Genomic DNA, 27928 nt, shown 5'->3' on the forward strand with positions numbered 1-27928 from the left:
AACTCAAAAAATTAGAATATCATGCAAAAGTTCATTTATTTCAGTAATGCAACTTAAAAGGTGAAACTAATATATGAGATAGACTCATTACATGCAAAGCAAGATAGTTCAAGCTGTGATTTGTCATAATTGTGATGATTATGGCTTACAGCTCATGAAAACCCCAAATCCACAATCTCAGAAAATTACAATATTACATGCAATCAATAAAACAAGGATTGTACATAGAACAATATCGGACCTCTGAAAAGTATATGTGTGCATATGTACTCAGTACTTGATTTGGGCCCCTTTTGCAGCAATTACTGCCTCAATGTGGCGGGGCATGGAAGCTATCAGCCTATGGCACTGCTCAGGCGTTATGGAAGACCAGGATGCTTCAATAGCGGCCTTCAGCTCTTCTGCATTGTTTGGTCTCATGTCTCTCATCTTTCTCTTGGCAATGCCCCATAGATACTCTAGGGGGTTCAGGTCAGGCGAGTTTGCTGGCCAATCAAGCACAGTAATCCCATGGTCATTGAACCAGGTTTTGGGGCTTTTGGCAGTGTGGGCAAGTGCCAAGTCCTGCTGGAAAATGAAGTCAGCATCCCCATAAAGCTCGTTTGTGGAAGGAAGCATGAAGTGCTCCAAAATCTCCTGGTAGACCCTGGACTTAATGAAGCACAGTGGACCAACAACAGCAGATAACATGGCTCCCCAAATCAACACAGACTGGAAACTTCACACTGGACTTCAAGCATCTTCAAGCAGTGTGTGCCTCTCCATTCTTCCTCCATACTCTGGGTCCTTGGTTTCCAACTGAAATGCAAAAGTTGCTCTCATCAGAAAAGAGGACTTTGGACCACTGAGCAACAGACCAGATGTTTTTCTTTAGCCCAGGTAAGATGCTTCTGACGTTTGTTGTTCAGGGACGGTTTGACAAGAGGAATTTGAAGCCCATGTGTTCAGGATCCGTCTGTGTGTGGTGGCTCCACCTCAGTCCACTCCTTGTGAAAGTCCACAACACTTTTGAATGGCCTTTTCCTGACAATCCTCTCCAGGTTGCAGTCATCCCTGCTGCTTGTGTACCTTTTTCTTCCACACTTTTCCCTTCCACATAACTTTCTATTAATGTGCTTAGATACAGCACTTTGGGAATATCCAACTTCTTTTGCAATTACCATTTGAGGCTTTCCCTCCTTATGGAGGGTGTCAATGATGGTTTTCTGCACAACTGTCAGGTCAGCAGTCTTTCCCATGATTGTGATTCCTATTGAACCAGACTGAGAGACCATTTAAAGGCTCAGGAACCCTTTGCAGGTGTTATGGCTTAATTAGCTGATTACAGTGGGACACTTTGAGCCTAGAATATTGCACTTTTTCACAATATTGTAATTTTCTGAGATTGTGGATTTGGGGTTTTCATGAGCTGTAAGCCATACTCATCACAATTATGACAAATCATGGCTTGAACTATCTTGCTTTGCATGTAATGAGTCTATCTCATATATTAGTTTCACCTTTTAAGCTGAATTACTGAAATAAATGAACTTTTGCATGATATTCTAATTTTTTGAGTTTCAGCTGTAATAAAGTTATTTACCAGAGTGGCTTGACAGTGAGATGGCCAGCATATAAATGTAATAAATAAATGAATAATCTTGCTTCTCATCCATCTCTTTCTGCTGCAGGCTGATAACACAGCTCATGATCTGTAGTTAATGTAATCCAAGTGAGTGTTTACCATTTTCTGGTAAGTAGTTCCAAATAACAAAAGGCTGGATCAGGATTTTTATTTATTTATTTATTTATTTATTTTTGTGCTTGTGTGTAGGACTTTTATAATTATAGCAACAGCAGCAGCCTTCCTGGTTAGAAATTCATATCAAAGATCAGTGCATAGTTAGACCATATGGCATATGCGACCTACCATGCACCCTACATTTTTTGATTTTTTTAAAAAAAATACTGTATTTTTTGCACTATAAGATGCACCGGAGTATAAGATGCACCAAGATTTTGAAGAGGTAAATTTTAAAAAAAAGTTTTTACACTCTGCAGGCCTTCCAAACACTTTGCATGCCTCATTTTTTTTGTGTGAAAAATGGGGCATACAGAGAGTTTGAGAGGCCTGCAACGTGCTCCTGGGGGCTGGGGGGCAAAAACGAGCAAAAAAATGACCCATTTTTAACAAAAATGGGCACATTTTTTGTAAAAAAAAAGGGGGGGGCATGCATATGCTTTGGGATGCTTGTAGAGTGCTCCTAGGGACGGGGGGGGGCAAAAACAGCCCGTTTTTTTGCAAAAAAAAAAAAAAAGGCATGCATATGCTTTGGGAGGCTTCTAGAGTGTTCCTGGAGGCTGGGGGGAGAGCAAAACGGGCAAAAAATGGCTAATCTTTTGCTCATTTTTGCCCTCCCCAGTCCCCAGGAGCACTTTGCAGGCCTCTCAAAGCCTATGGACCTCCATTTTTGCGAAGGGGGAGGGGTTTCAGGAGGCCAAAAATGCTATATTCTGTGTATAAGATGCACTCAGAATTTCACTCTCTTTGGTGGGAAAAGGTGTGTCTTATACTCCAAAAAATACGGTAAACAAGTAAATAGGTTTTGAAGACAATATGATGCAAAACACTAACTTTTAGAAGCATATTTAATTATGGTAATGGGAGGTTCCCACAGTTAAATATGTCTCTAGAAGTTGGTGCTTTGCATCATGTTGGCTTATCAATTTATTTATTGCCTTTTGTTTCTTTGCAGAAAATGTTGATTCTTTTTTGTGTGGTGAGCCTCCATTGCTTAGCTGTTTTAATCAGGATAAATATTTCAGTATTTTGAAAGAGATACAGATTTCATTATGGAGGTTACATGTCATAAAGCAATGATTTAGCCAGAGTACATTCAGATTAATTTTCACCAATAAATGGAATTGTGGTTTTAAGGATACCTGAAATGCATCTCCAAAGAGCTTTCTAAAGCAAGTCCATCAATATTGCATATGCCATCATGTCAACATTGATTATAGTACTCTTGCAATGTTGATGTAGGTCTTTTGCAGATACGGTGAAGAGTTTTGGGAGTATCATACAACATCCTGTATAAGGGTATGACTTTGTTTTGTCCAGAGGTTTACTCCACATTAGTTTTTGGAGTCTCTTGCTTATAACATTTATTTAAAAAATAAGCCATCCTTTGGCTTATGGTTAAGCATATTTTGTTGTAAAAAAATAAAGGACAAACCTGAAAAAAGGACATATCTGAAAGAAACTCATAAGGATTAAAAGTATTTATAATTTTGTTTTACAAAGGAAAATTGAAGAGTAAAACTATATTCAAGAAAACTAAATTTAAGAAAACTATAAAATGCATATTCTAAAAGGGACAATTCAGTCTCCATATTTCATGTGAATCTGAAAGACTATGCATTAAGTGGAATTATTAGTATGGTAAAAGATAAATGACCAAAGGACAAAAATGATTTTTTGAAAATAAAACCAAGAGATTGCTTTCTGAAAGAAAAAGCTATTTTTTATGATAAGGTCATTGCAATACTGTACAGCCATGCTATAATGTAAGTCCCTACAGAAATGTGGTTATATTTCCAGCTGCAGAAAAAGCCAATAGGCTGCATTAATAGAGGAATAGAATCAATATTACATGAAGTGTTAATACCACTCTATAATGGCTTGGTAAAACCACACTTGGAATACTGCATGCAGTTTTGGTCACTGCATGCAGTATTCCAAGTGTGGAATGTAAACAAGATATTGAGATTCTACAAAGAGTACAGAGAAGAGCAAAAAAGATAATTTAGGGGTTGCTGGAATTGGGTATGTTTAGTTTAATGAAAAGAAGGACTAAGCCTGAATACATGATAGCAGTGTCCCAATATCTCAGGGGTTGCCAAAAAGAAGAGGAAGTCAATCTGTTATTCAAAGCACCAAAAGGCAGGGCAAGAAGCAATGGATGGAAACTAATCAAGGAGGGAAGCAACCTAGAACTAAGGAGAAATTTCCTGACAGAACAATAAATCAGTAGAACAATTTGCCTCCAGAAGTTGTACATGCTCCAAAACTGGAAATTTTTAAAAAGAGATTGGACAACTATTTGTCTGAAATGGTATAGGGCAATGATGGTGAACCTTTTTGGCACCGAGTGCCCAAACTGGAATGCGTGTGTGGGTGCATGCACACATTCATGCGAGAATCCCGTAAACTCAAAAGACCAGCTGGCTGGTCTGCTCATGTGCACTGGCCAGCTGGTCTTTGAGTTTATGGGGTTGAATGCACCGGCCAGCTGGTCTTCAGGTTTCCGAGGCTCTGGCACGCATGAGGCTCAGCTCGCTGGCGCACATGCATGTGCCAGAAACCAGAAGAGCAGGTGGTGATGGCACTGGCCAGCTGGTCTTCGGGTTTCCGGGGCTCCAACATGCACAAAGATCAGCTGGCTGATGCGCATTCTGGAAATCAGAAGAGCAGCTGGTGACGGCATGCATACCAACAGAGAGGCATCACAGGTATAGGGTTTGCTGCCTGAGCAAGGGGTTGGACTAGAAGACCTCCAAGGTCCCTTCCAACTCTGTTATTCTGTTATATTCCTAGTCATCCTATTTTCTCTTCCTATTTTTTTTTCCATGAACAAATCCTGTTGCAGCATTATCCAAGATGGCAACTGGCAATTATCTATCCCCAGTTTGGTGTTTGATAGGTTTTATTGCCTTTCAAAGTGTGGCACTCAGTGGTGTCTATTTGAGGAATGATTCTCCAGATGCTGCTTCAAAATGCACCTTCAGAGATTCTGTTCAGTAATAAATCAGTGAATAGAAAACAGATAGATGCTTGGAATTGCATTTAAAAATCAGCAATCTCATTAGAAACAAGCATTGTCGATCACCATATTCAATGAATGAGAAGCGCCTGGAAGAATATACTTTTGTAGAATCTCTCAGAACAGGGTCTTCTCTGTTCTTCCAGGTTAGCACTGTCACTTTAGCCTTGTCTCATTAAAGTGATTGCAGGAGGTGATATGACAAATGTTTTTAAAAAGTTTTAGAAAATGCTGACCATTGACAGTTTCAGTGGATTCTGTTGTCGCAAAATACATAGCTCAAGTAAAACGGTTATGTAATGTGATACTTGGGCTCCCTCTGATTCACAAGAAGTATTTTCAAAGCACTTTCTTCCTTCTGATTTAAATTAATAATCTTTTTTCCACAGAAATCTTGGCATCTTCATTATCACATTCCATAGGCTCTTGAAATGCCCTTAGGGTTGCACCCAGTTTATTTAGTTGGAACTAAGTCACACTAAATTCAAAACAATGTTAGAAAAAACATGGATGATGGAAGAGAAATATTTTATTTACTCTTTAATTTTGTATTTTCTTTCTATGCTATATTATAAATTAATAGAAAACTATTTAAAAAAGAATTTGAGTGATTGTCAAATATGAAACTGTGGGGCTGGGTACTACCCTGAGGATCGTTCCCTTTTAGTGACTTAAGGTCAAATTTTGCCCCGTCTTTAACTTTTTTCAATTTTATATTCAGTTTTTGTTTTTAACTTTTTATTTGTACACCACCCAGACTCCCTCTGTGAGAGAGATGGGCAGTTTCTAAATGTGATAAATAAAAGTTAAAAAAATATTGATGTAATTGTTCACAATTGTTCCAGAAGACTGGGCAAAAAAAGGTGAGTTTAAATTACAACAAAATAGATTTCAGTTGATTATCAAGAAAAAAAAAGATGCTAAAGATGAGAAGTGTTCATTCATGGTACTGACAACCTTGGAAGATGGCTCATGATCTTGTAGGGAATGGTTGACGGTGGTGATTTAATTATTTTAAAAATAAATGAAAGAAATATGGATTTCTACAGAGATTTGGACCAAATCATGTCTAAAATATTTCCAATCTTAATATTCTATGATTCTATGAACCAAATGAAAACGAATGAGAAGAAAAAATGGCAAAGAATACTATATTGAAGGTTTTCTTATTATGAAATGAACAGTAATATTTTGAACTTACAGTAGATAAACTATCTTTGGGCTTAATAAAGCTTAAATTGAAGCACAAAAAGTATAAATTATTAGTATCATCCCCTAAAATACAACAAATTATCTCTTCTTTCCATATCCTATCCATAAACAACTTCATGGAGTTTCTTCATTTCAGTTATAATCTCAACGAAAATTCATTAAGGGTCAACAGAAATATAGATATGTAAAATGTCATTGGACTATATTTCTCATACAGTAGTACATCAAATAAACTGACTAAACCAAGCGTTAAAAAGTTATTCATAGACCTTATATTTCCTGCAGTCTTAATGGACATCTGATACCATTGCCGTGCAACCACCACCATAAATTATGCCAATATTTTCTTGTCTGAACTGACCACCCAGAGTGACATTCTTTTTGTTAACTCTTATCTTATCTGCTTTTTATTTGCTTTAGAACTGGTAATAGACCATGTGTGGGAAAGATGTACCATTGCAAATATTGTTGGATATCATCTCCACCTGGTCCCATCCGCATGGGTAATACTTGGCCATGAAGAGAGACAGAGCTTGTTAGACTTGTTCCCCATCTTATCCCTGGTTAGGTTTTCCCTGAGGTTTTTTTTTTCTCAATTGCTTTAATAAATGATCATTGTAAGTCAACCAAACCTTTTGTTGTCATTATTATTAACTTTTTGGAAAAAGTAAGTGTCCATATTAGACAATTAAAACCAGCTGTGTTAGGTTGCATCCTAAAAGGAGAAAAAGATCATAAGGAGAAAAAGAATAGAAACAGATTTGAAATTATCTGTTTTTTATGGTGTACAAGTATGCTCTTCTAATTTACAGCAATATGACAGAAAGGATTATTAAATCTGATCTTTATTTGCATATTATTGATAATGGATATTGGTCTCTTGAGAAATTGATGCCAGTAATGGCATGCTTATTCTTTTAATTTGCTTAATGATCAGTGTGGAATATATTTAAATAGCTGAAATTCATTTTGATCCATCTCTTGATGAAAATTTATAACTAGCTATGTTCTGCTTTTATTGATTTTAGTCTTTTTTTAAATTTTCTGACTTTAGATTGTTATCTGGCAGTATGAGAAATTAAGTATCAATATTTTTGTTTGTATTGTAATGTCTATTTTTAAAACAATCTATGCATCTTCTTATATTATAAACACATTCACATTGTGTACTTTTTATTGCAGTTTAACTCGTATTGCTAGATTTTTTTTTACCCATTATTAGAGTAACACTAGCAATATCAAACCACAAGATGGCAATAGTTCTCAAAAGGAAGAAATTAAATAAGAAGTGGTGAAGTTTCTTCATTTTGGAATTAAACCAAAACAATTCACAAAAGTGTCAAACGTTGTAAAATTCTGATGTTGCTGGGCTAACAATAAAATCTACTTAAAAAGGAGAAATGATATATGTTTCCACTAAGAATTTGTATGTACATAGGAGTTTCCTTTTCTTTTTTTGGCTCCACTCTTGTGCCAAATTGTTAACCAAACTATAAAGAAACTGGATCTAATAGAAAATAAAATCTATAATTGTGCATTTTGTTTTACTTATGTTTATTTTAGCAACAAATGCATCTACAAATTCACCTGTGTTTTTTTTTTCCTTTTCTTATTGATGCGTACAGTATAAGGAAAGGAAATATGTAATGAATTTCAATTTTGTTCTTGTGTTACATTGATCAGGTATTGCATATATTTGAACAGAGTTATCTTCCCACCTTATATAGTAAATGCTATCATTTGACATATAATTATAATTTGATAATTAGCAGAGGATGTCCCATTTTTAAACAATAATTGCTAATTTTATTTTATTTTTATTTTCAGCAAAATTATAAACTGATTATAAACAGGCTGGCAGCATCTTTCCAAACCCTGCATAGGGAATCTCTTGCAATGGACAGGTCAGGGAAGGTTTTTTTAGCCAGCCTGCAAGTTTCTTATGGGAAATTTGCTTTGCTTTGGCATAGGCAAAAGGACAGGTGGACCTGTAACAAATGTGGTGTGTGGAAAATTTATATTTGGCATTGTTGGATTGCATCAATTTTTCCTGGCAATACTAGTCGGCATTCTGGCCAAAAGGACATAGGAGCAAAGTGAGGAAGGTTCCCAATCAAAGTTGAAGACTTTTTAAAGTTCCCATGTTTTTTCTTTCATGAGATACTGAACTTATTCTGGATCAGAGGTATAGGCAATCTTAACACTTAATACTTCAGTGGTGAGAACTATAATCTAAAAATACAGATTGCCTAATGAATGGTAAAGAGGCCAAAAGTTTGGGTCTGATAGTGTTCTTCCTTTAGGACTTACGCAAGACAAGTGAATAGCATCAGTGAAGACTGATAGTAATTCCCTCATTTTTCCCTATTAACAAGTACTCAATATACTGAAAAATGATCAGATCAAGTTATTTTGTGATTAAATGACCCATCAGCTTTAATAATATCAGATTATAAAGCTGCTTATCAAAAATTATAACATTAAGAAAATGAAATCAATGCCTTTATCCATACTTCATTCTGTTTCATGCAGATTGTTAGATAATTTCCATAGGGATTCCTTATGGTAATGCTCTGCAAAGTAGGCCTGGACCTGGTTAGGATTTGAACCATCAAGAAATCCAACGGCCAAAGACCAGACTGGAAAGTTAAAAGAACATCCAGAACATGGCAAACATAAACCACTTGTGTATGTTGCAAAATTTACGCCCATGTAGTCACCTTTTTACATGTATATTGAAACTCTGAACCATTCATGTTTTAACAAGTCATTATATTATGGCATTATCTTTTCCTTTTCAACTATATAAAAAAATGAACAATGTAAAAATGAAGACACAACTGCTGTGAATGTCGAATTTCATTTGCATTTATTCAATAGTCCTTCCCAAACTCCAAAGTGACATTTCTCTGAGGGGGTGGAGAAGTGCCACAATATTTTTTTTAAGAATTAGCCAGTGTATAGACTTTTTCAAAGTACATTAAAAGGTAGAAACCGATTACAAAATATGTAAAAAACAACAACAATCACATTAGTGCAAGAGGTTATGACTTATCTGTATGGAGGCACTGAACAACATCATAATTGCAATACAAGCCCTTTTATTTATCCTCACAAGTCTTTAAGGGCTTTGGGGTTGCTTTATGTTAAGTAACATTTTCACAATGAAAATAGGGTTCCCATTACAAATCTGCTAATACCATAGAAATATGTTTCCTATATACAGTATAGGACTTAAATCAGATGGCATGTTACAATCTACAATTCACTGTAACAATGGACTGCGTATCAGCAAGTCAATTAAAAGTGAATCTATATAAGGCAGATGTTATTAATCCAAAACGATGGTTCATTTGTGGGGGTCCAAATATCAGCCAGGAATCTTAGCTTCTCCTCCTCAATTCTACAATCCCCTCTCTCTTGTTAAGTCGTTTTAAGTACAGGTTGTGGCTCTTATTTGATAATCATCATACATTCTCTTATACCTTAACTGTTGTTAGTGCATTCTTCATAAGGATCTATTCTGAAAAGCACTGACTACTCAGATCACGTTAAACTTGATCACCAAGGGAAGAACAATTTCTGGGTACCCTTAAAATATGTTAATATTTACATTTTAAACTCCCCTAGTGGGCCTCATACTACATTACATAGAAATAATCTTCCCCATGTCCATTTCCCTACCCCAAAATATTTTCTCTGAGATTAGGTAAAATCTAATTAGGCTTCCTGAATATTCTACCACACCCATATATCAGAGTATGTGAAATAAGTATTTTTAAAGACTTTCACTTAACCTCATCCTTTAGTATTCACTGAAAGCGGCATTCATCAATTTTTGAGGCAGATTTTAAATGAAGCTGAAGGGCTGGTTCAGAAAGCTTGCATAATATTTAAATACTTTATAAATATTGTGATTTGCCACTAAATGTGCAAACCAATGACAGTAAACAATATTCAGTTCAATGCAGCTAGGAGATAATAGGCAGATGTGCTTCTTGATATGCTAGATGATATGAAGTCAGTAAAGAATATCAATGGGCCTTTTGTCCTACACAGTTTACCCAAATGAGAAAATGCTATATCATTACAAAGGCAGGGACGTTATTGGTATTGCGAGAATTATTTCACGCACAGTCAATGAAAAGTAAGATATAGCAAAGGAAGGGCAGATGAAAACAAGCCAGGGAACTCAAAAGTGAAGACCAAATAGTCTGGTAGATAAACCAAGAACAAAAGTTGAAATACATTACAGAAAAATTAGTTCTTGGCTCAAAGCAGTTGAGGAAAGTTGATTATGACTTTGTACTCTTTCTAATGGGTACATAGTGGCTCTTCCAGTGGTGTGATTCAACTGGTCTAACAACTGGTTCGCTGAACATGTGCTTTGCACATCCGGAGTGGGTTAAAAACCTTAGCTTCTACTGCAGCTGAAGGGCCACACCTATCAGCTGGGCTAAAAAACAAGGAAATATAGGTGAGTATAACCCAGGGGTGGGCGAAGGAGCCCACCAGAAGATCGGAGAGAACTGGTTCACTCTCAACTGATCTTCGGGGCTACCGGTTCACCTGAACCGGGCCAAACCGGTAGAATCCCATCCCTGGGCTGTTCCATTCCTTAACCTGTTATAGAAGATTTGCTGTATGCTATAGATGTATGTTGTAGAGTCATCTATAATATATGGTGTAAAGATTGTAACAGTTACTATGGAGGACAGACAAATAGAAGACTAACAACATATCCATGAACACCAATTAACAGTCAGAAGACATGATGAAAACTCCTTAATCTCACAACACAACATATGGACTGACTCAACCATAGTTTCAACTGGGAAACTGAGCATCTTAGACAAAACTAAATCCAAAAATGCTAATGAATTCCTGGACATTTGGCAATCAGACAAATCCACCATCAATGGACACATAGAGCTAAATCACATTTATATACCATTCAAAAGAGACAATAAAAAAGATCAGAAGAAATAAAAAAGATCAGAATATATTCTCTCCAGCAGACAACAGCCAAATAAACAAGGAATAACGCCAGGCAAACAATCAAGCAGAAAACAATACCCTACTCAAAGAACTACCAACAGAAAAACCACCAAAACTGACAGGGCAAGCTACTGTATATAAACCGTGTACAAACAGCAAAGCCGACACTTAACTGTATTTGCATTGATGCTATTATCTTGTTGGGTAATGAAACAACTATAAGCAAACTACTAAGCTCAGAGAGCAGCAAGGACTCTAGAGTTCACTCCTGAGCGCCACATATTCTGAAATTGCTGTTGGCCTATGAGTAAGTACCAATTACACCTTCCTCTCCTTATACAAGCGACTGGACAGTGATTTCATTAACAAGCCCATTTTCCAGAATAATATGGTCTAGAAGAAAAAAATATGTGAAATTTGCATCTAGTCTAGCTCTAGTAATTTGTTTAAAACTGGAATTTATTAAAACACTAGAATATTTTAGACAGGATTCTGTGTGTAGGCTTTCATGACACTATATATTGGGCAGTGTTGTGCTTCAGGATTGAGGAACTGCTCTTAGACAACAGATTTCCTGATGTCTTGCTGGCAACTGGCTGGCATTCTCAGAAGCAAAGATGCCCACCAGAATTCTCTGTACTCATTCAAATATATCAATACCCATGCAAAAATACTACAAATTCTTGCTTGACAGAAAGTGTGATTATAGATAAGTACAGCTCCCCAACTTGGTGCTCCTACCAATATATTGGACTACAATTGCTATAGCAATTGGTAACTTTTACTTTATGGGCATAGGGAGGATTAAAATGGATATGCAGAATACTGAAACTCCTATGTGAACTCAAAAAAAGTTCTTCAAAGATAGGTCCAGACATGTTTAGGAATATTCCCAGAAATCGGAAAACTAGAAACTTGAGTCTTTAAATAACAACTATAAGCTGAAATTTTTCAAGGTCAAGTTTTTATCTCTATGAAAAAGACTGCGGACATAAGAATTCATAAAAACCTTCTCTGAACTGCCACTATGTCTACTTATAAAGTATAAAGTAATACCATTAATTGCTTAGTAACATAGAAAAAAAAATTTTTTTTGAAGTATCTCTGAAATAAAATGTAGTATAAGACAGAATTTGAAAGTAGCATTAACAATTTACAAAAGTTAACCAACTTTTTACCAACCCCATCAAAACTTTAATAATATTAATGTTATGCAGTATGGTAGTGATTTGGGGAACACATAGCTAAAAATTTAACTAAGATTAAATCTATTTCCCCCTCAGTATTTTCCCAAGTAAGAGTGTTCCAAAAGTCTCCTAGTCCCTTTCAGCTGGTAACTATAACTAAATCATGTCTAAAGAATAACTGGCATTTCAGTAAATTGCATAAAATATTTCTGATTCGCCAAGGGAAGTCTACAATATTTAAATATTCTTTCTTGAAGATGGCATACACGAGAACTGAGATCATGTGTCTTTCATTTGGAGTTCCCAATGGCTCTCTCTACCTACTAGTAGCTGATAGGAAAGGTTGTTTAGAATTTCTCACTGAGAGCCATAGGCATGATAGAAATATAGAAAGACTGGGGTCTCTTCTATACCTCCCATCCCCAGGGCTGTTGCAGATCACCTGGAAAAACTCCACTGAAGATTGAATTACCAATCAACAGGAACTGTCAAGTAACGGTTGGAAAATACTTAACAAGACTAGAATTTTGACAACTGTAGCTGACAAAATACAGTTATTTTGCTCTAAAAGGTATACTGGAACAGATGAAAACAGGCTTGAGTGCACTGCAAGCCTATATACTTAGTGTAATTCTACCCAAACTACTCAGCAAACATATCCCAAAATAATTTTTAAGCATGTTCAGAGAGAGAACAGTCACTCCAAATACTTCTTGGCTCTTCGGACTACAGAAGGCAGGCACGGCATTCCTTGTCTTCAATTCTTGTCACTTCTATTGTTTTCAGATACAGCTACTTTCATTGCACAGCACATTCCTTGGCATTATCATTGTCTTCTCCCAAATTATCTGGATTCAAGCTTTTCTTCCTCTCTATTCCCACCTGAAAGAAAAACAAACTGGGAATTTTGTGGAAAACAGCAAAAGATCACCTAATTTTTGTTTGGTATGTTTCACTCAAGAATGACTTGTCCCAAAGCAAGAATGGGCAATATTCCTCTGATTCACAGATGACAGGTATGTAGAACTGACTCCAGCAAAAGCAGGATTTTCCCATGCTGCCTACATGGGAAATATTGAAGTGGTGCCATGGTGGCTCATTGCAGGATGGAAAAGTCCACCTAACTTAGTGGATATATAAATTTGAGAGGGAAGGATTCTCCCAACCCTACATAAAGCAAGTGGGGGAACAAAGAAAAAAACCCTATGTATATGTAATGTGCTTTTTCTTTCTGTCCATTAGATTATGAACATAAAAATTATACTGAGTAAGGCATGATTATAAGGAGACCCAGCTATTTGGACAACTTGTGGCAAAGTTTGATAGCTATCATCATTCTTTAGGATATATTCTAGGAGCTGGTGGGGCAGGGAACCATGCTTTTGAGTTGGACCTCAGAAGACCAGGAATAAATATTAATTCTTGTGAAAAGGTACTGTATAATTCAGTTAAAAAGCAAAAGTGCCATAGATATTCAAAGAATGTCCTGTGTTTCCAGTGGTGTTAGGTATTTGGGGGGGGGGGGATAGGCAATATGATTCCAAGCAATAGATACAGATTGATTTTGGAAGAAATGAAATATCTGGGAATCCAACTTTGTTCCTATAAAAATAAAGATAGAAGGACATAAAACATATAGGGTTTCAGTCAATGACCGAATGCTTTGCCTACCAGAAAAAGTGTCTTCCATCAGAGGAGGTAAATTGGGTCAGGAGACACAGCTGAAAGGATTTCAATGTTAATGTGAAAATACAGAAAGAACAAGGCTAAGGTTATAGGCCAAAAGTAGTAGGAATGTTGGCTGGAAAGGTGTTGGATGGCTCATAAAAAGCTTCATTAGCAGACGAGAGAGAGTAGCACTACCTGAAGAAAGGAGGAAAATGGAACAACTCCTTTTAATGAAAAGAGAACTAAAGTTAGCAGTTTCAAAATAAAAGAAAGGCCAACATGTATTTATTTTACTTATTTATACTTTAAATTTATAAGGACAGCCAACTCACAGCAGGGTACAGATTGGAAACAAAATCCAATATATTAACTCAACACAGAAATAAAAGATGAACATAGCCAGGAGGGACAGACTTAGCACAATACTGGATATAACCTTTTCAAGCTGACTCATACTCAGCTAAACTAGAGGCTGGGGAAACAGCCAAATCTTCAAGGCTCATTTAAAGCATAGCAAATTGGCTAAAGGCAAGATGAAACTCTTCCAAATATCATATCTCTGTGGAAATAGGGCCAAACTATAATGGTGAAAGACGGTGGAGGGTAAGAGCTTTTGAACTCCAAGAGGAAGGTTATTCCACTGTGCAGGTGGCAAACAGAGAAGGCAAGCTTCTAGTTAGATCAGGTCAGGAAATAGATTACAGTAAGAGAATCTTGCCACTACATTTGAGTTTTACCTTCCCTCCCTCTTATAACTTGTTGATTTAGGAAAGAGTATCTTCTTAACAATATCTTCTTTCCAGACTTCAAAGAATCCTTCTGTTCTTTTTGTTGCTGATTTTTTTTTTGTTTTTGTTTTCTGTTGTTTTGTTTAATCAGAAACTGTCACATTATCTCTCCCTTTGGAAAACTAATTGGACAGGCTTGATTAACACTGAAAATTTAGTTTTTCCTTTTGAAGACTAACAACAGCTGATGTACTTCAATACACAGTAACTGTAGTTACAGGGTGTTTTTACTGTTGTCCTTTTTATGTATTTTCTTGTGTAACATTTTCACTTCTTATTTTTTGAATTTTCAAGTAGATATCCCACATTTTTGTTATGCATTAGATTATTGCAGAATGATCAATGCTACATGGATAGAATGACCATGGTCCATGGGGACACTTTTAATGCCTTCCAAACTTCAAAAATCTTGAGGGTTTATTTGATGTCACAAGAAACCAAGCACTTAGCATATAGAAGTCCTGGAGACAGGTTCCCCCACTATATAAAGGATGAACAAGGGGAATGTCTCCAAAAATATGTTTGCTCTTTACCACCATGAAGAGAATGAGCTCTTTAATGTTCAAATGAATAAAGCCAATTTGGTAAAGCAAACAACTCAAGTTGTAACTTAATACGATTCAGTAGTTGGGGAAAACAAGACTCATGTTACAGAGAAAAACTTGTATACAAACACCTGAAGCATATAGAGACATGGCAGTAGGAAAGTAGTCTCTTTGGTGGTCCTTGATTTGGAGACCTCTTCTAACTGATCCAGAAAACAAAGTGCAGAAGAACTTGAGCTATGTGGCAAAGAAACTTGACGTGGAAATGTGTAATTAACCTAAACAATGGAATGAAATTACACCTTGAAGTGGAAAGATATGACATAACATACAACATGGGGCCAGAGAGGCCAAATAACGAAACACTAAATTAGTAAATGAGTCAAACTATTAAAAAGTAAAGAAGGGGGAATTCAGTGACAATAAAGTTATTCTACGTCTAAATAAGGAGGTCTACATAGAGACTTGAAAGTATACATTCTTCAAATCCAAAAATGTGAGCCATTCTACCATTTTACAAATGGGAAAGATGTAAGCAGTACAGTATATGTAATATCCCAAAACCATAACATCTTTAAAAAAAAAACATTTGAAATGGCTATGTGATGGCAAAGCGATCTGCTTCTCATCAATAGCAATAAGACAGATTTATATACTTCTTCATGGTGCTCATATACTTCTCTCTAAGTGATTTACAAAATCAGCATATTGCACCCAATAATCTGGGTCCTCATTTTACCGACCTTGCAAGGATGGAAGTCTGAGTCAATTTAGAATCGAACTGAGCCATTCAGAATTGAACTCTTGGAACAAGCAGGGAGTTAGCCTGCAGTACTGCATTTTAACCACTGTGCCACCACGGCTCTTAAGCCATGAGTTAAGTTTCTTCCACAGGAATACATGACCTGAAGTACACATTAAAGTACTTTTCTGGAAATAGGAAGTAGAGCTGAACAGTATTGAACAGGGACAATTGAGAAATAGCTGGAGGAGAAACAATGCTCAGAAATGAGCCTGGTGTTCATTGGAACGTCATAAAGGCAAATTGGGGGGAGAAAAGAGAGAAAAAGACCCAAAGTCACAAAGCCCACAGCAATTAAGCAATTCAAGACCTAAAAGACATTCCTAGAAGAAAGAAGAGGAAATGGTGAGCGGAAGAAGGGAAAGTTAAGTTGAAAACATGAGTGCATTTAGGCAAGACTGGCGCCAAGAAGCTATAATCAGCTGACTGTCAAACTGAATGCCTAGGAAATCCAAGCAAAATTGACTTTAAAAAGAGAGGGGAGGCAATCTTCTCATTTTCCTTAACCCTTTGTTATGAAAGAGAAAGGAAGCTGGAAAACAGCTGAGGAAATTTTGGAAGGCTGGGAGAAGGCCAGCAAGAATCCAGTGTCACCCACAGGGGCATTCCACAGAGGTGTTTAGGAGAAGGGTGAAGGTTCAATAAAAGAATGGCATTGTATAGGCCAGGGGTCAGCAACCCATGGCTCTGGAGCCACATGTGGCTCTTTCATCTCTCTCTTGCAGCTCCCTGTCGCCAGTTGGCACTACAATTTTGAGAGGAGCTTCCAGTTGTGGGGGGGGGGAGTAGGGTGTGCCAGGAGGAGACTCTATGGCAGAGTGTGGGTTTTCCGATCAGCTCCACAATTGATAAGGCTTTTGGCTAGGACAGGTAGAGAAAAAATGATGCCACGCTGGAAGGAGACTCTATAATGGGGGAACGGGAATTCCTGTCAGCTCCAGAATTGAATGAGGGGCTTCTGGTTAGGACTTTTGTGGCTCTTTGAGTGTTTAAGGTTGTCGACCACTAGTATAGGCCAAGGAGATGTACTACTGTAAGCAATTGCTCTCTGCCGGATACTTAAAAGAAGCAATTGGTAGAAAGAAAATAAGTAACTTGGGGGAAAGGGCTTTAAATGAATAGAACTCTTAGCTACCTGTAAAGCAATGAAAGAGCTAGCAAAATATTCAAGGAGGAGGTAAGAAGAGGAAGGGCTCATTGCTTAGGCAAAAAAGAAAAAAGAAAAGAAATTGGTGAGTACAGTGAAAGTTTCAAGGTTAAAAACTGAAGTTTAATTAAAGAAAGTAAATTAGAAAGAAGGACAGAGTGTTTTGAGAAAAAATAACTCTAGGAAACTTTGAAGAAGAATTAAAAGTATATTAAAGAATATATTTTTAAATGTTGTTGTTAGTTGCAAAGTTGTGTCCAAGCCCCATGGACAAAGTTCCTCCAGTCCTTCCTGTCCTCTACTATCCTCTGGAGTCCATTTAAGCTCACCCCTACTGCTTCAGTGACTCCATCCAGCCACCTGATTTTTAGGTGGCCAAAGTATTTGAGTTTCATCTTCAGGATCTGGCCTTCTAAAGAGCAGTCAGGGTTGATTCCTCTAGGACTGACCGGTTTGATCGCTTTGCAGTCCAAGGGACTCGCAGGAGTCTTCTCCAGCACCATCGTTCAAAGACCTCAATTCTTTGGCGCTCAGCCTTTCTTATGCTCCAACTTTCACAGACATATATTGCAACTGGGAAAACCATAGCATTGACTATACACACTTTTGTTGGCAGGTTGGCAGGGTATTATTTTAAAAAATAAGGAAGGAAAGAAGTAAGAGCATTTGATAAAGCAGAAGGATGTTCAGGTCAAGCTTGAACATGCTAAACACTGTGGCAAGTCTAAAACAAATCCAAACAAGCAAGTAGGAGGATTAATGGATTAATCAGGAGCCATGACTAGTTGGACCGGAGAAAAGGCCCTTTCCCAAATACTGCTATATGCAGTACATGTTTCCAAATGTGGCTCTGCATAGAGTTATAACTCATGGGAGTGAATAATTCTGTTCTGAGAAATAGGATGCACAATACGGTCTCTAAGGCCCCTTCCCATTCCATGATAATTTAAAAGTTAAGTAATTACAGACCTTTGTCCCATTGTAATTAAATGTGATTATTCTGTGCCTCAGGAAAAGAGATTGCTTCTGATTTTTATTATATGAGATCATTTAATTTGAGATGTCAGGTTCTGAGCCTGGGGCCTTTTCATGCAACATATATTCTGCCAAAAAACTGGATATTGTTTTAATCCTTTAAATTACTGCAGGCAACATACATCAGATAGCATAGAAGATCTGACTATTCGTACATTAGAGATTCTGTAGAAGGCATGCTATCAAAAGTTATCTGAATGTTAAAATGAACAAATCCAGCCGTTCCTGTAAGCCACACTAACTTTGGAAGAAAAACAAAAGTATGGATGTGGGTGTAGGTAAACGGGTGGTTATCAGTTATTGAACCATACCTTATAATTGTAATGCGCTGCATAATTCACCCACTTCCTGACATCAGTCTTGCCTTCCACGGAGATGGACCGAACGGCAGCCTTGGATGCTGAACTTGCTGGCATATCAAAGTCTACATCCACATAGCGGACAAAATGAGAAGGCACTTCCCGGTCTGAGCCAAGTTCCAGGTGGCAAAAGAAGCAATGAGGATGACCTGCAGCTAAAAAAGTAATGAAAGAATATGGCAACTGAGAACACCAACATGGACTCTTAGAAGAAAAAAGATGACAAATACTAAAAGAAAGCCACTGAATTATTCAAATGATTATGTTAGGATTCTGAGGTCAGCTTTTCTGACATAAAATATGGAGATACTCAACTTATTTTTTTAATATCAAACTTGATAAGACTCACAGGCATTAAATAAAGCTTCGCTAGAATATTACTAGTACAACATATTCTAATTCTAGAACCTGTCTAAACAACCACGGCTCCTATAATACCTACAATTCATCATCACTGGCAAAATTAGTTAACTGAAGGGAATTGGAAAGCCACACCACCCACATATTTTAGAATATTGCTACACAACTCTCAGAACCTTCTGGTATTCCTTGCAAATACATCATAATGAATCCTGGAAAAAATGCTTGAAAAACTGTCAGCTAATGCTGGCTAAAGAGTGGTTGTCTCTTCTTTCATGCAGAATTATCACTTGACATATACAATAGTAGTTAAGGCTGATGCATGCTATTAACAGTTCTACGTGTTAATTTAGAACAGAATAAACCAATGCATACAAACGTGGTCTTTTAACATGCTCAATCCCAAGGCAGTAAGGAAATCCCAGTTTCTTTTAAAATATAGGGTTTGGGGCATGATTACACAGAGAAATAGACCCAACTCATTGTTCTTGGCTGATGACCCCTGATAATTATTTTGAACCATGTACTTTCTTCATGTGAAAAATTCAGGAACAAAACATCATTATTATTTTTTCCTATGGCTGCAAGGCAAATCTTTGGTACACACTTGTATAAGATGCAAACAAAAGTTATGACTTATTGCATGTAATTGTTCATAAGAAGATATTGAGATATTTTTGAGGTATTTTTTAAATGAAAAGCTTACTTCAAAAAGAGGAAATAAATTTACTTAACTTTTCCCCACTATTTTCCCCACTTTTTTTTAATTAAATGTGTTTGTCAGCTGCTTTTCTTGCTGTGAAGCATATCTAATTTTCTCCCATTCAGAATACTTTACTCATGTAATTTGATAAACATATAATGAGGCTTTAAGAATATCAATTCTAAAACAAAATTGTGAAACATTGTCTTAAACAATTAATACAGTAGTATGGACAATGTTTGGACAACCTTTTGTTTCAAATATCTGAATCTCAGTGTGTCCTCTTGCAATGTCTAAAACTAGTAACTTTCTGCTTAAATATGTGAATTCTGTATGATCTTGCACAACCATGATCTGGGCCCCAATCTCCTTATCTGTGATATAGAAATAATACCATGTTATTCCTCTGTGAAGAGTTTTTAGCTTTGGCCCGATTGTTGTTACACACTATAGACACAAAAATAATAGATGCCATACAACAAGATAATTTTTGAATATTCTCAAGTATATAAACCATGATTTATAAATATATTATTTTGCCTTTCATGTAAAACAGGGGTCCCCAACCTCTGGGCTGTGACTTATTCGGAATTGGCCAAGTGAGTGGCTGATTGGAGCATGTGCAACTGCACACAGGGGTGAAATGCTCTGACATCTGCTACCGGTTTGCTTCATTAGCATGCTCACCCCAGGCACTAAGAAGCCTTTTTTGAATCTGCAAAGGTAAGTAGAACAATGGGGTGGTGGTGGTGGTGACAGCTGTGCCATGTGATTTAGATTCGCTAGAAAGCAGGATTTCTAGCAAATATAAATCGTGTGGCACAGCTGATTGTCACACAGCTGATTGTCATAACTTTTTAAAAACTTTTAAAGCATTTTTTTATTTTTATTTTTTTTATTTTTTATTACACAGACAACAATGGGAAAGGGAGAAGATGGAAAGAAAAAAAAGGGGGGGGAGGGGAAACCCATCTTCACATACAATATGTCGTTTAATCACAGGTGCATCCCTACTAAGTTTATACATCCCGTATCTCTCTGTTGTATATTTAATAAGCACCACAATAAGCTAGGGTTTAAAAAACAAAAAACAAGAAAATAAAACAAGAGAAAAAGAAAAGGTGGGGGGAGGGGGGGAGGCCAAAAAGGACCAAAAAAAAGTCCAAAAAGGAAAGGGAAAAAAAAAAAACACATCATCACATGCAGCATGTCGTTTGGTTACGGTTGTTTTAACATCTACATCTTCAAATAATATTTACCATCTCAGATATTTCCTCTATGTAACTTGTGTAACTAAAGCATTTTTTAAACTACCGGTTCAAGTGAACCGGTAGTATTTTTTACTACCTGTTTGGGTGAGCCAGTCTGAAATGATAGCATTTCACCCCTGCCTGCACAGCTCAATTTGCATTGCGTGCATGCGTGTGGTGGGGCTTTTGTAGATGTTTGCTTAAAATATGGAAAGGCAGTAGTGTGGTCCTTTTGTAATACCACAGGTTCGGTGTCAGCAATCAGCAATTGCTGGCATGAATGGTCCATCTGTTCAGTAGCAGCTTTCTGGATAGAAAAAGACATATGAGAATGTCAAAAGGGAACAGAGAGTGTAGGACAAAAGGGCTGGTAGAATGAGAAAATGGCAAATCCTAGTTGTTTTTGACTTTTTACCCACTCACAACTTGCTTCAGCCAACATGAATGATATGCAGTGTCAGATTATTCTGAATGCTGTTCAACAACAATAAGATTGCTAATTTCTGCTTTAGAAGCAGAATCAGGATATTTTTTGATAGTTTAAAAGACATTGCCACAGTCTCACTATCATCTAGAGCAGGAGTGAAGAATGTTGGAGAAGCAGAGATCATCCAGTCTTCTGGAGGATACTAGCAATATGGAATCAAAATTGCTCACTCCATTTGGGACATTATTTAGGAGAAGGTGCCTACTTTAAGGGTATCTTTTTCTGTCTTTCTCTGTGACTGGGTTTTAAAACTACACCAAAACCCATGGTTTGTTTATCTATGAATTACTGAGTAGGCTATGATTGTCTTGAACCTCAAAACACATTGCATCATAAATCACAGTTACAAGCCATTCTGTCTAAGTTCAAACAATACACAAAGCTTCAAACCAAAAATAGTGACAGTCAGTGTGACACAAAAATAAAGCCTGTTTGCTGGTTGTGTGCATGTGCATAATGTATACAATATTTTGCAAGGGATTTATTTTAAAACTTCAGCAATTTTCATACAGTACACATTGAGAAAGGGATGTTTGATTAAATGTTGGTTTTCTACAGTGTACAGCCCCAAATCTGTACTTTAAGTCTATTCTTATTCAATATGGGCTGGCCTGTTTTCAGGCTAGGCAGAAAAACATTCCATGAATCAATATTTTCCCAACATTCTTTATTCTGTCTGATGCTGGCTAACTAAAAACATCCTTTTGTACTGAAGCAATGAATCATACACAGTTAGGACAGAGATTTCTCACAGCCTATAAACAAGGCCCATTATTTATCAGCCAGCATCAACAAGTTGTTTATAGAGAAGCACACATCAGAAGTTATCAAGCTGCTGTTGGAACAATACTGCAAAAAGCAATGCTATACAGGGGGATTGAGCTTATCTGTTTTGATCTTAAAACTTAAAACTGGCCCAACGTAACTTTTTTTTTAAAAAAAGTTCAGAGTTATGACATAACAGCTGTTTCTTAAACACAACAAAAGACAGCTGTGCACTTGCCTTGTATCCAGAATGGACAAATTATTTCCATGCGTCACGAAATCAGTTTACCAAGGCCCAAGTGAGAAATAAAATTTAGTTATGCCAAGGTCATATGAACATCCATCGATTACAATGCCCCAATCATTTATATGCAACAGTTCTACAGTATTCATGCAAAGGATTATATTGTGACTATTACATTGGTTCATTGATTTTATTTGTTTAGAATCATATGGGAATCCAGTCTATAAGTTGGTGGAGTTATCCAGCTTCTGGATAGAGATAATTAATATTATAAATATGTAACAAGTAATTAAGAAAATACATTTAGTATTCATTTTTTTAAATTTTTGTTAAGACTTTTGATTATATAAAAAGTAAAAGTATAAGTGATTGCGCTTCAAAAGAGCCGAGGTGGCGCAGTGGTTAGAGTGCAGCACTGCAGGCTACTTCAGATAACTGTTAGCTACAGCTCGGCAGTTCAAATCTCACCGGCTCAGGGTTGACTCAGCCTTCCATCCTTCCGAGGTGGGTAAAATGAGGACCCAGATTGTTGGGGGTGATATGCTGACTCTGTAAATTGCTTAGAGAGGGCTAAAAGCCCTATGAAGTGGTATATAAGTTGAACTGCTATTGCTATTGCTATTGCTATTCAAAAGATTTATGTAATCAGGAGAGATCTCCACGTAGCATAGAGAAGCTCAAATTCTGTGACTAACCCTTTTCAGTTTCTGAGATCTTAACTAGATGCATTTCTAAAACTTTCAGTTCTATGAAATGCTTTTTAGCATTTCTAGTACTGTTTTGACAAACTTCTTCAAAATATATCAATTCTGCAGCATGATTTTGTCTTCCCTTTTTATACCACTCCTCTATTACTTGATACCTCTGCTGCTATTCATTTGATTATCCGTGACTTTATTTCATGTGTGTTTCTTGTCTGACATAAACAGGAATGCTTTCCACTATGAGAAAAATAATTCTGTTAATGGTTTTTAATCTGACAATTAAAGCTAGCTGTGATTCCCTGTCAACAATGGGGTTGGCACTCGAGGCTTCGAGGGGAGGAGCTGCCGCCGTCGGGAGCTCAATAAAGCTCCTGCCAGGACTCTGGTTCGTATATCTCATAAGATCTATAGATATCTCCCCTTTCTGGCAGAAAGGGGCAGAGAGGAGGTCAGTCGTTAGGATCTCTTTGTAATTCATAGCTTTTCTTTTTGCTGTGAATGGAGAAGAGGTTCAACATTAGCTGAGCCTTTACTCCGGCCAGTTTTCCGCGCTGCCTTTTTTGCAGCCTAGGCAGATTGCCTCCCCCCCCAGGACAAAGCTAAGCTATTTAAAAGCCAATCCGGGCGGGGACCATTCCCGAGGAATTTCTTCTATTACTATTTAAAATACCAGCTTCAATTTCGCAAAAGGCTCCCTTTCTTTTTTAGCTGCGTCACAAGATGGCGATCTCGTAGCTTTTGTGTTTGATCTGACGTAGCTAGTTGACCCTACCCTCCTGAAGGCTTCTCCGTACTAATTGCTAAAAGATTAACTGAGGGGAGCACAGACTTTGATTTTTGGCTCGCTTGATTGCTTGTCTTTTATTTTTATTCTGGAATGGCTCCCAAACCTAAACAGAAGCGCTTCCTTAATAACATATCTCCAAAAATTGCTATGAAGTCGCTACCCTTGTCTCCTACACCCTCCACGGGAGATTTGCTAACACAAGAATTCCTTCTCAAAACGCTTAATGATTTCAGACAGGAGATTAATCAACTGATATCGGATTTATGTGATCAATTTGATGCTAAAATTGCTCAGGCAAAGCAGGATATGATCGGAGTAATGACAGTCATGACAGATTATATTGCTGAAACGGAGGACAAATTGGAACTTTTGGAAGAAACTAACCTTAATCTGATATCAAAAATTCAAACGTTAGAACAGCAAATTGAAACTGCTCAAAAAGAACTTGTCATGATAAATTATGATAAGACTGCCTTTGCTATACGAGTTAGAGGACTGCGTGAAAACCAACAGGAGAATTTGAAACAGACATTCTTTGAGGCTTTCAGTCGCTTGGTGGGAAGTCCGGGACTTAACTTTGATTGGCAGATTCAAAGAATTTACCGCCAGAATTCCTGGGTAGCAAAACAGCGACAGCTTCCGAGGGACATAATAATATACTTTACTACAAGGGAATCTAGAAATGAGATAATACAGAGGCTTTACGGAAAGAGGTTGATAATTGATGGGGAGGACTTGATTGTTTTTAAAGAGATACCATTTCAAATATTAAGAACAAGAAGACAGTACGCTTTCTTAACCGAAGAACTCAGAAACTCTCAGATTCCATACAAATGGGAAGTCCCAGCTGGTATTACAGTTACATTTGGCAATCAAAAACACCGCATTAACTCCGTCTGTGAAGCCCGAAAATTTTACTACGAGACCCTGAAGGCGGGACTTCCTGATTCATCCGGATCTGGGGAGAGGCAAGGAGAAGGAGAAGACAAACAGCGAGACACGTGGCTACAAGGCGGAGGGTGTTGTTTTTCTCTTCCGGAAGGGCAGAAGACTAAAGAATAAAGACTAAGCGATGTTTTTAAAGTTTTATGATTTCCGTCTGGGATAAAATGGAAAAGTGGCATATCGAGGATGAGACATGGAGACTGAAAGAAGCGTTGCTGATTGTGGACATATATTGTACAGAAGTTTTGTCTGAACTCTAACTCAAATTGTGCATGAACTATTTTCTTAGGCGAGGAGAGCGGAAATTGTGATCTTTTTGAGTTGCGGTTTGGGACGAACGGAGTTGGGAGGTGCGTGGGAGAGGGAAGGGCAGCGAAAGTTTAAGTAGATTACCTGGGGCTAGAACGCAAGCTGATGTTTGTTTGAGTTGCTATATCAATATAAAGTTAAGAAAGATTGGTCGGAGAATCTTCAGGAAAGTGGAGTAAACATGGGAGGAGCAATGAATGTGGATAAAATATATATGTGGATATGGATAAAGGCAGGGTGGAAGGTAAAAAATTTATATGTGGAGGTGGGTAAGGATAGAAAGGGAGGTGTTGGAAATGAAAAATGAAAGAAGTATTTGAGTTTAATGGTGTTATAGAAAGGTTTGGATATTTGGATAAAAAAGAGATAAATTAAAGGTCTGAATAGATAGACAAAGCAAGGAGACTTTTAGTTGGGGAATTCTAATTGATCAACTTACCTGGCTCTAATACAGTTTGAAACCCTGCAAGTAGCAAAATAACCGAAATTTGGAATGAGTCACATTGTTTAAGATTTACAGATAATGGGAAGCTGTGTTAACGTAGTGGGTTTATTGACCCTTTTTGTTTCTTTCTTCTTTTTGTGTGTGAGTGTGGGTGTTTTTTTTTTTTTTATTTCTTATTTTCTACTATTTTTCCTTTTTCTTTTTGGCTTTACTTTTATCTTATTTTTTCAATTTTAAAGTTAGCTGGCCTTATTATACTTAAATGCTTGTTAAAGAATTATGCCGGGCATGGGACCTGCGAAGCCGTAAGGGGGTTAGGGAGGGGGGATTATAGGGGGGAGGGGGGAGGGTGGAATTACAGTTTCAATCCTTAGAACAATAAGAATTCACTTGTGTACTGCGGCTCGTTTTTCTTTTTTTTTCTTTTTTTCTTTTTCTACTTCTATTGTAAAAAACAAATTGAATTGTATGGATACACCAAAGTGAGGAGAAGAGGGAAAGAGAAGGGAGAAGTAAAGAGGGAGTGAGAGGGAATGTAAGGAGGGTGAAATGGAGGGAGGGGGAGATGTCTGAGGGGGTAGGGAAGTAGAAGAGGGGAATGCTGGAGGGGTGAAAGGAAAGTTGGAGGGGGAGAAGAGAGGGTGTATGGGGGAATGAAGTGTTATGTTGGGTTTTTTTTTTCCTTTTTTCTTTTTTTTATGCACAGTATATAAGTGATTGTATAAAATGAAAATGAAAATGAAATAAAAGATATATACATGGAAAAAGTTAAAAAAAAAAAATAAAAAAAAAAAAAACAAAAACAAAAAAAAAAAAAACAATGGGGTTGGCACTCAAAGAGCCATTTGGACCCGTTTCCCACAGAAAACTCCGGGAGCCACAAAGCCCTTCCCATGCCTGACTATTTCCTGAGCGGCCACAAAACTAGCATATGTAGTTGAATTAAACATTCTGTTTTCTTCTGAAACTTTTCTTTTCTTGGATTTATCCATGGTTGGCCTACCGGGGGTCAAAAAGCTCAATACAGTGTGTGCCAGCAGGTGTCACATATTGGTGGTTGTGACGCATACTTTGAACAACAGGGAGCTGCAGCAGAGGGATGAAAGAGTGACATCCAGAGCCGCGGGTTGCTGACCCCTGGGCTAGAACTACTGTGCTATAGTTATTTTAATGTACTTATTTATTAAACTTATATGTCACTGATCTCCCCTATAAGGTGACTCTGGGCAGCTTATACATTTATAATGTAATTTATTTAATACATTTCCTGTTCACTGTCCAATTTTACAGAAGATGGTCATGGGCCTTCAGTTGAAAAACATACTAAACCCTCAATTGCCTGGGAAAACAGTCTTATTTTTTCGTATGTTTCAGCAACAAAGCTGATGTGAAAGAAAGGAATTTACTCTGCTCTCAATACAGCCTTGCTTGTAACATGCCAAGAGATCAGGCATGTCCAGACAAGATGATGCTGTACTGTAGTCAGGCAGTTATCAGCATTCTCTGAAATTCCTCTGCCAAAGTGCTGAAGAAAGATGTGGTAGTTGTTCTCAACATTAGAGCAGAGTTAAAACTAATAAAAACAATCCATTAGTAATAAAAATTCTAGGAGTTCCGTTCCTCAGTTCCAGCTGAGAACAGAGTATATTAGGTGGAATTTTAATATGTAACTTCCTAAAGATTCTGAACAAAGGAACAGTTCTGGAATCTCACACATGCTGAGAGCTACTTTACATGTGAGAAAGGCTGGCTGGTGCCTTTCACTGAGGTTTCAATTCTGAAAGTACTGGTTTTTCTGGCAGATTGTCAGTTACATCTTCAGAAGGCTCAATGTATTATAGCTTCTTCTTTTTGTACTGCTAATAAGTCTTGTGAGATTTTCCACAAGAAATAATATTCTGAAGGAGGACTGCTTAGTGGTTGAAACTGAATAAGGGAAAAGCTTCATATTAGACTTTTCCTTGATTTTACAACAAAATAAAAATAGTTAGCAAGCTGAAAAATATTGCATTAGTACATTATCAGGTCCCTCATTATCTTTCTCCTGATATTATCCTTGTGGAAATTGAAAACTATTTGGCTGTTGGGCAAGGAGTCTACCACACGATCAGATGCTTGACACTTTAAGAGTTGCAGTGAAGGACTACATCAGGGGTGAAATTCAGCAGTTCTGAAGAAACAGTAGTGGAAATTTTGAGTAGTTCAGAGAACCAGCAAATACCGCCTCTAGCTTGTCCCAGAGTGGGATGGGAATGGAGATTTTGCAATATCCTTCCCCTGGAGTGGGTGAGAATGGAGATTTTGCAGTTTCCTTCCCCTGCCATGCCCACCAAGCCACACCCACAGAACTGGTAGTAAAAAAATTTGAATTTCACCACTGGGCTAG

General features: G+C 37.3%; 1 protein-coding gene and 1 long non-coding RNA gene across 2 annotated transcripts in view; one reads left to right on the top strand and one right to left on the bottom strand.

The window, feature by feature from the left end:
- LOC116518914 overlaps window positions 1-7549 on the top strand; it is a 14013-nt gene extending 6464 nt beyond the window's left edge. Inside the window, exons 2-3 of the long non-coding RNA XR_004256597.1 lie at window positions 1671-1732; window positions 6435-7549. This is a non-coding gene — a long non-coding RNA (uncharacterized LOC116518914). The remainder of the gene's footprint in view (window positions 1-1670; window positions 1733-6434) is intronic.
- Window positions 7550-11983: 4434 nt separating this feature from the next.
- STON2 (stonin 2) overlaps window positions 11984-27928 on the bottom strand; it is an 86924-nt gene continuing 70979 nt past the window's right edge. The window contains exons 6-7 of the mRNA XM_032232431.1: window positions 18496-18698; window positions 11984-13081 (exon numbers count right to left, since the gene is read on the bottom strand). Coding sequence (XP_032088322.1) covers window positions 12998-13081; window positions 18496-18698 — 287 coding nt within the window. The 3' untranslated portion in view covers window positions 11984-12997. The remainder of the gene's footprint in view (window positions 13082-18495; window positions 18699-27928) is intronic.

This window comes from Thamnophis elegans, chromosome 1 (genome assembly GCF_009769535.1).
Source record: "Thamnophis elegans isolate rThaEle1 chromosome 1, rThaEle1.pri, whole genome shotgun sequence".
Lineage (NCBI taxonomy): Eukaryota > Metazoa > Chordata > Lepidosauria > Squamata > Colubridae > Thamnophis > Thamnophis elegans.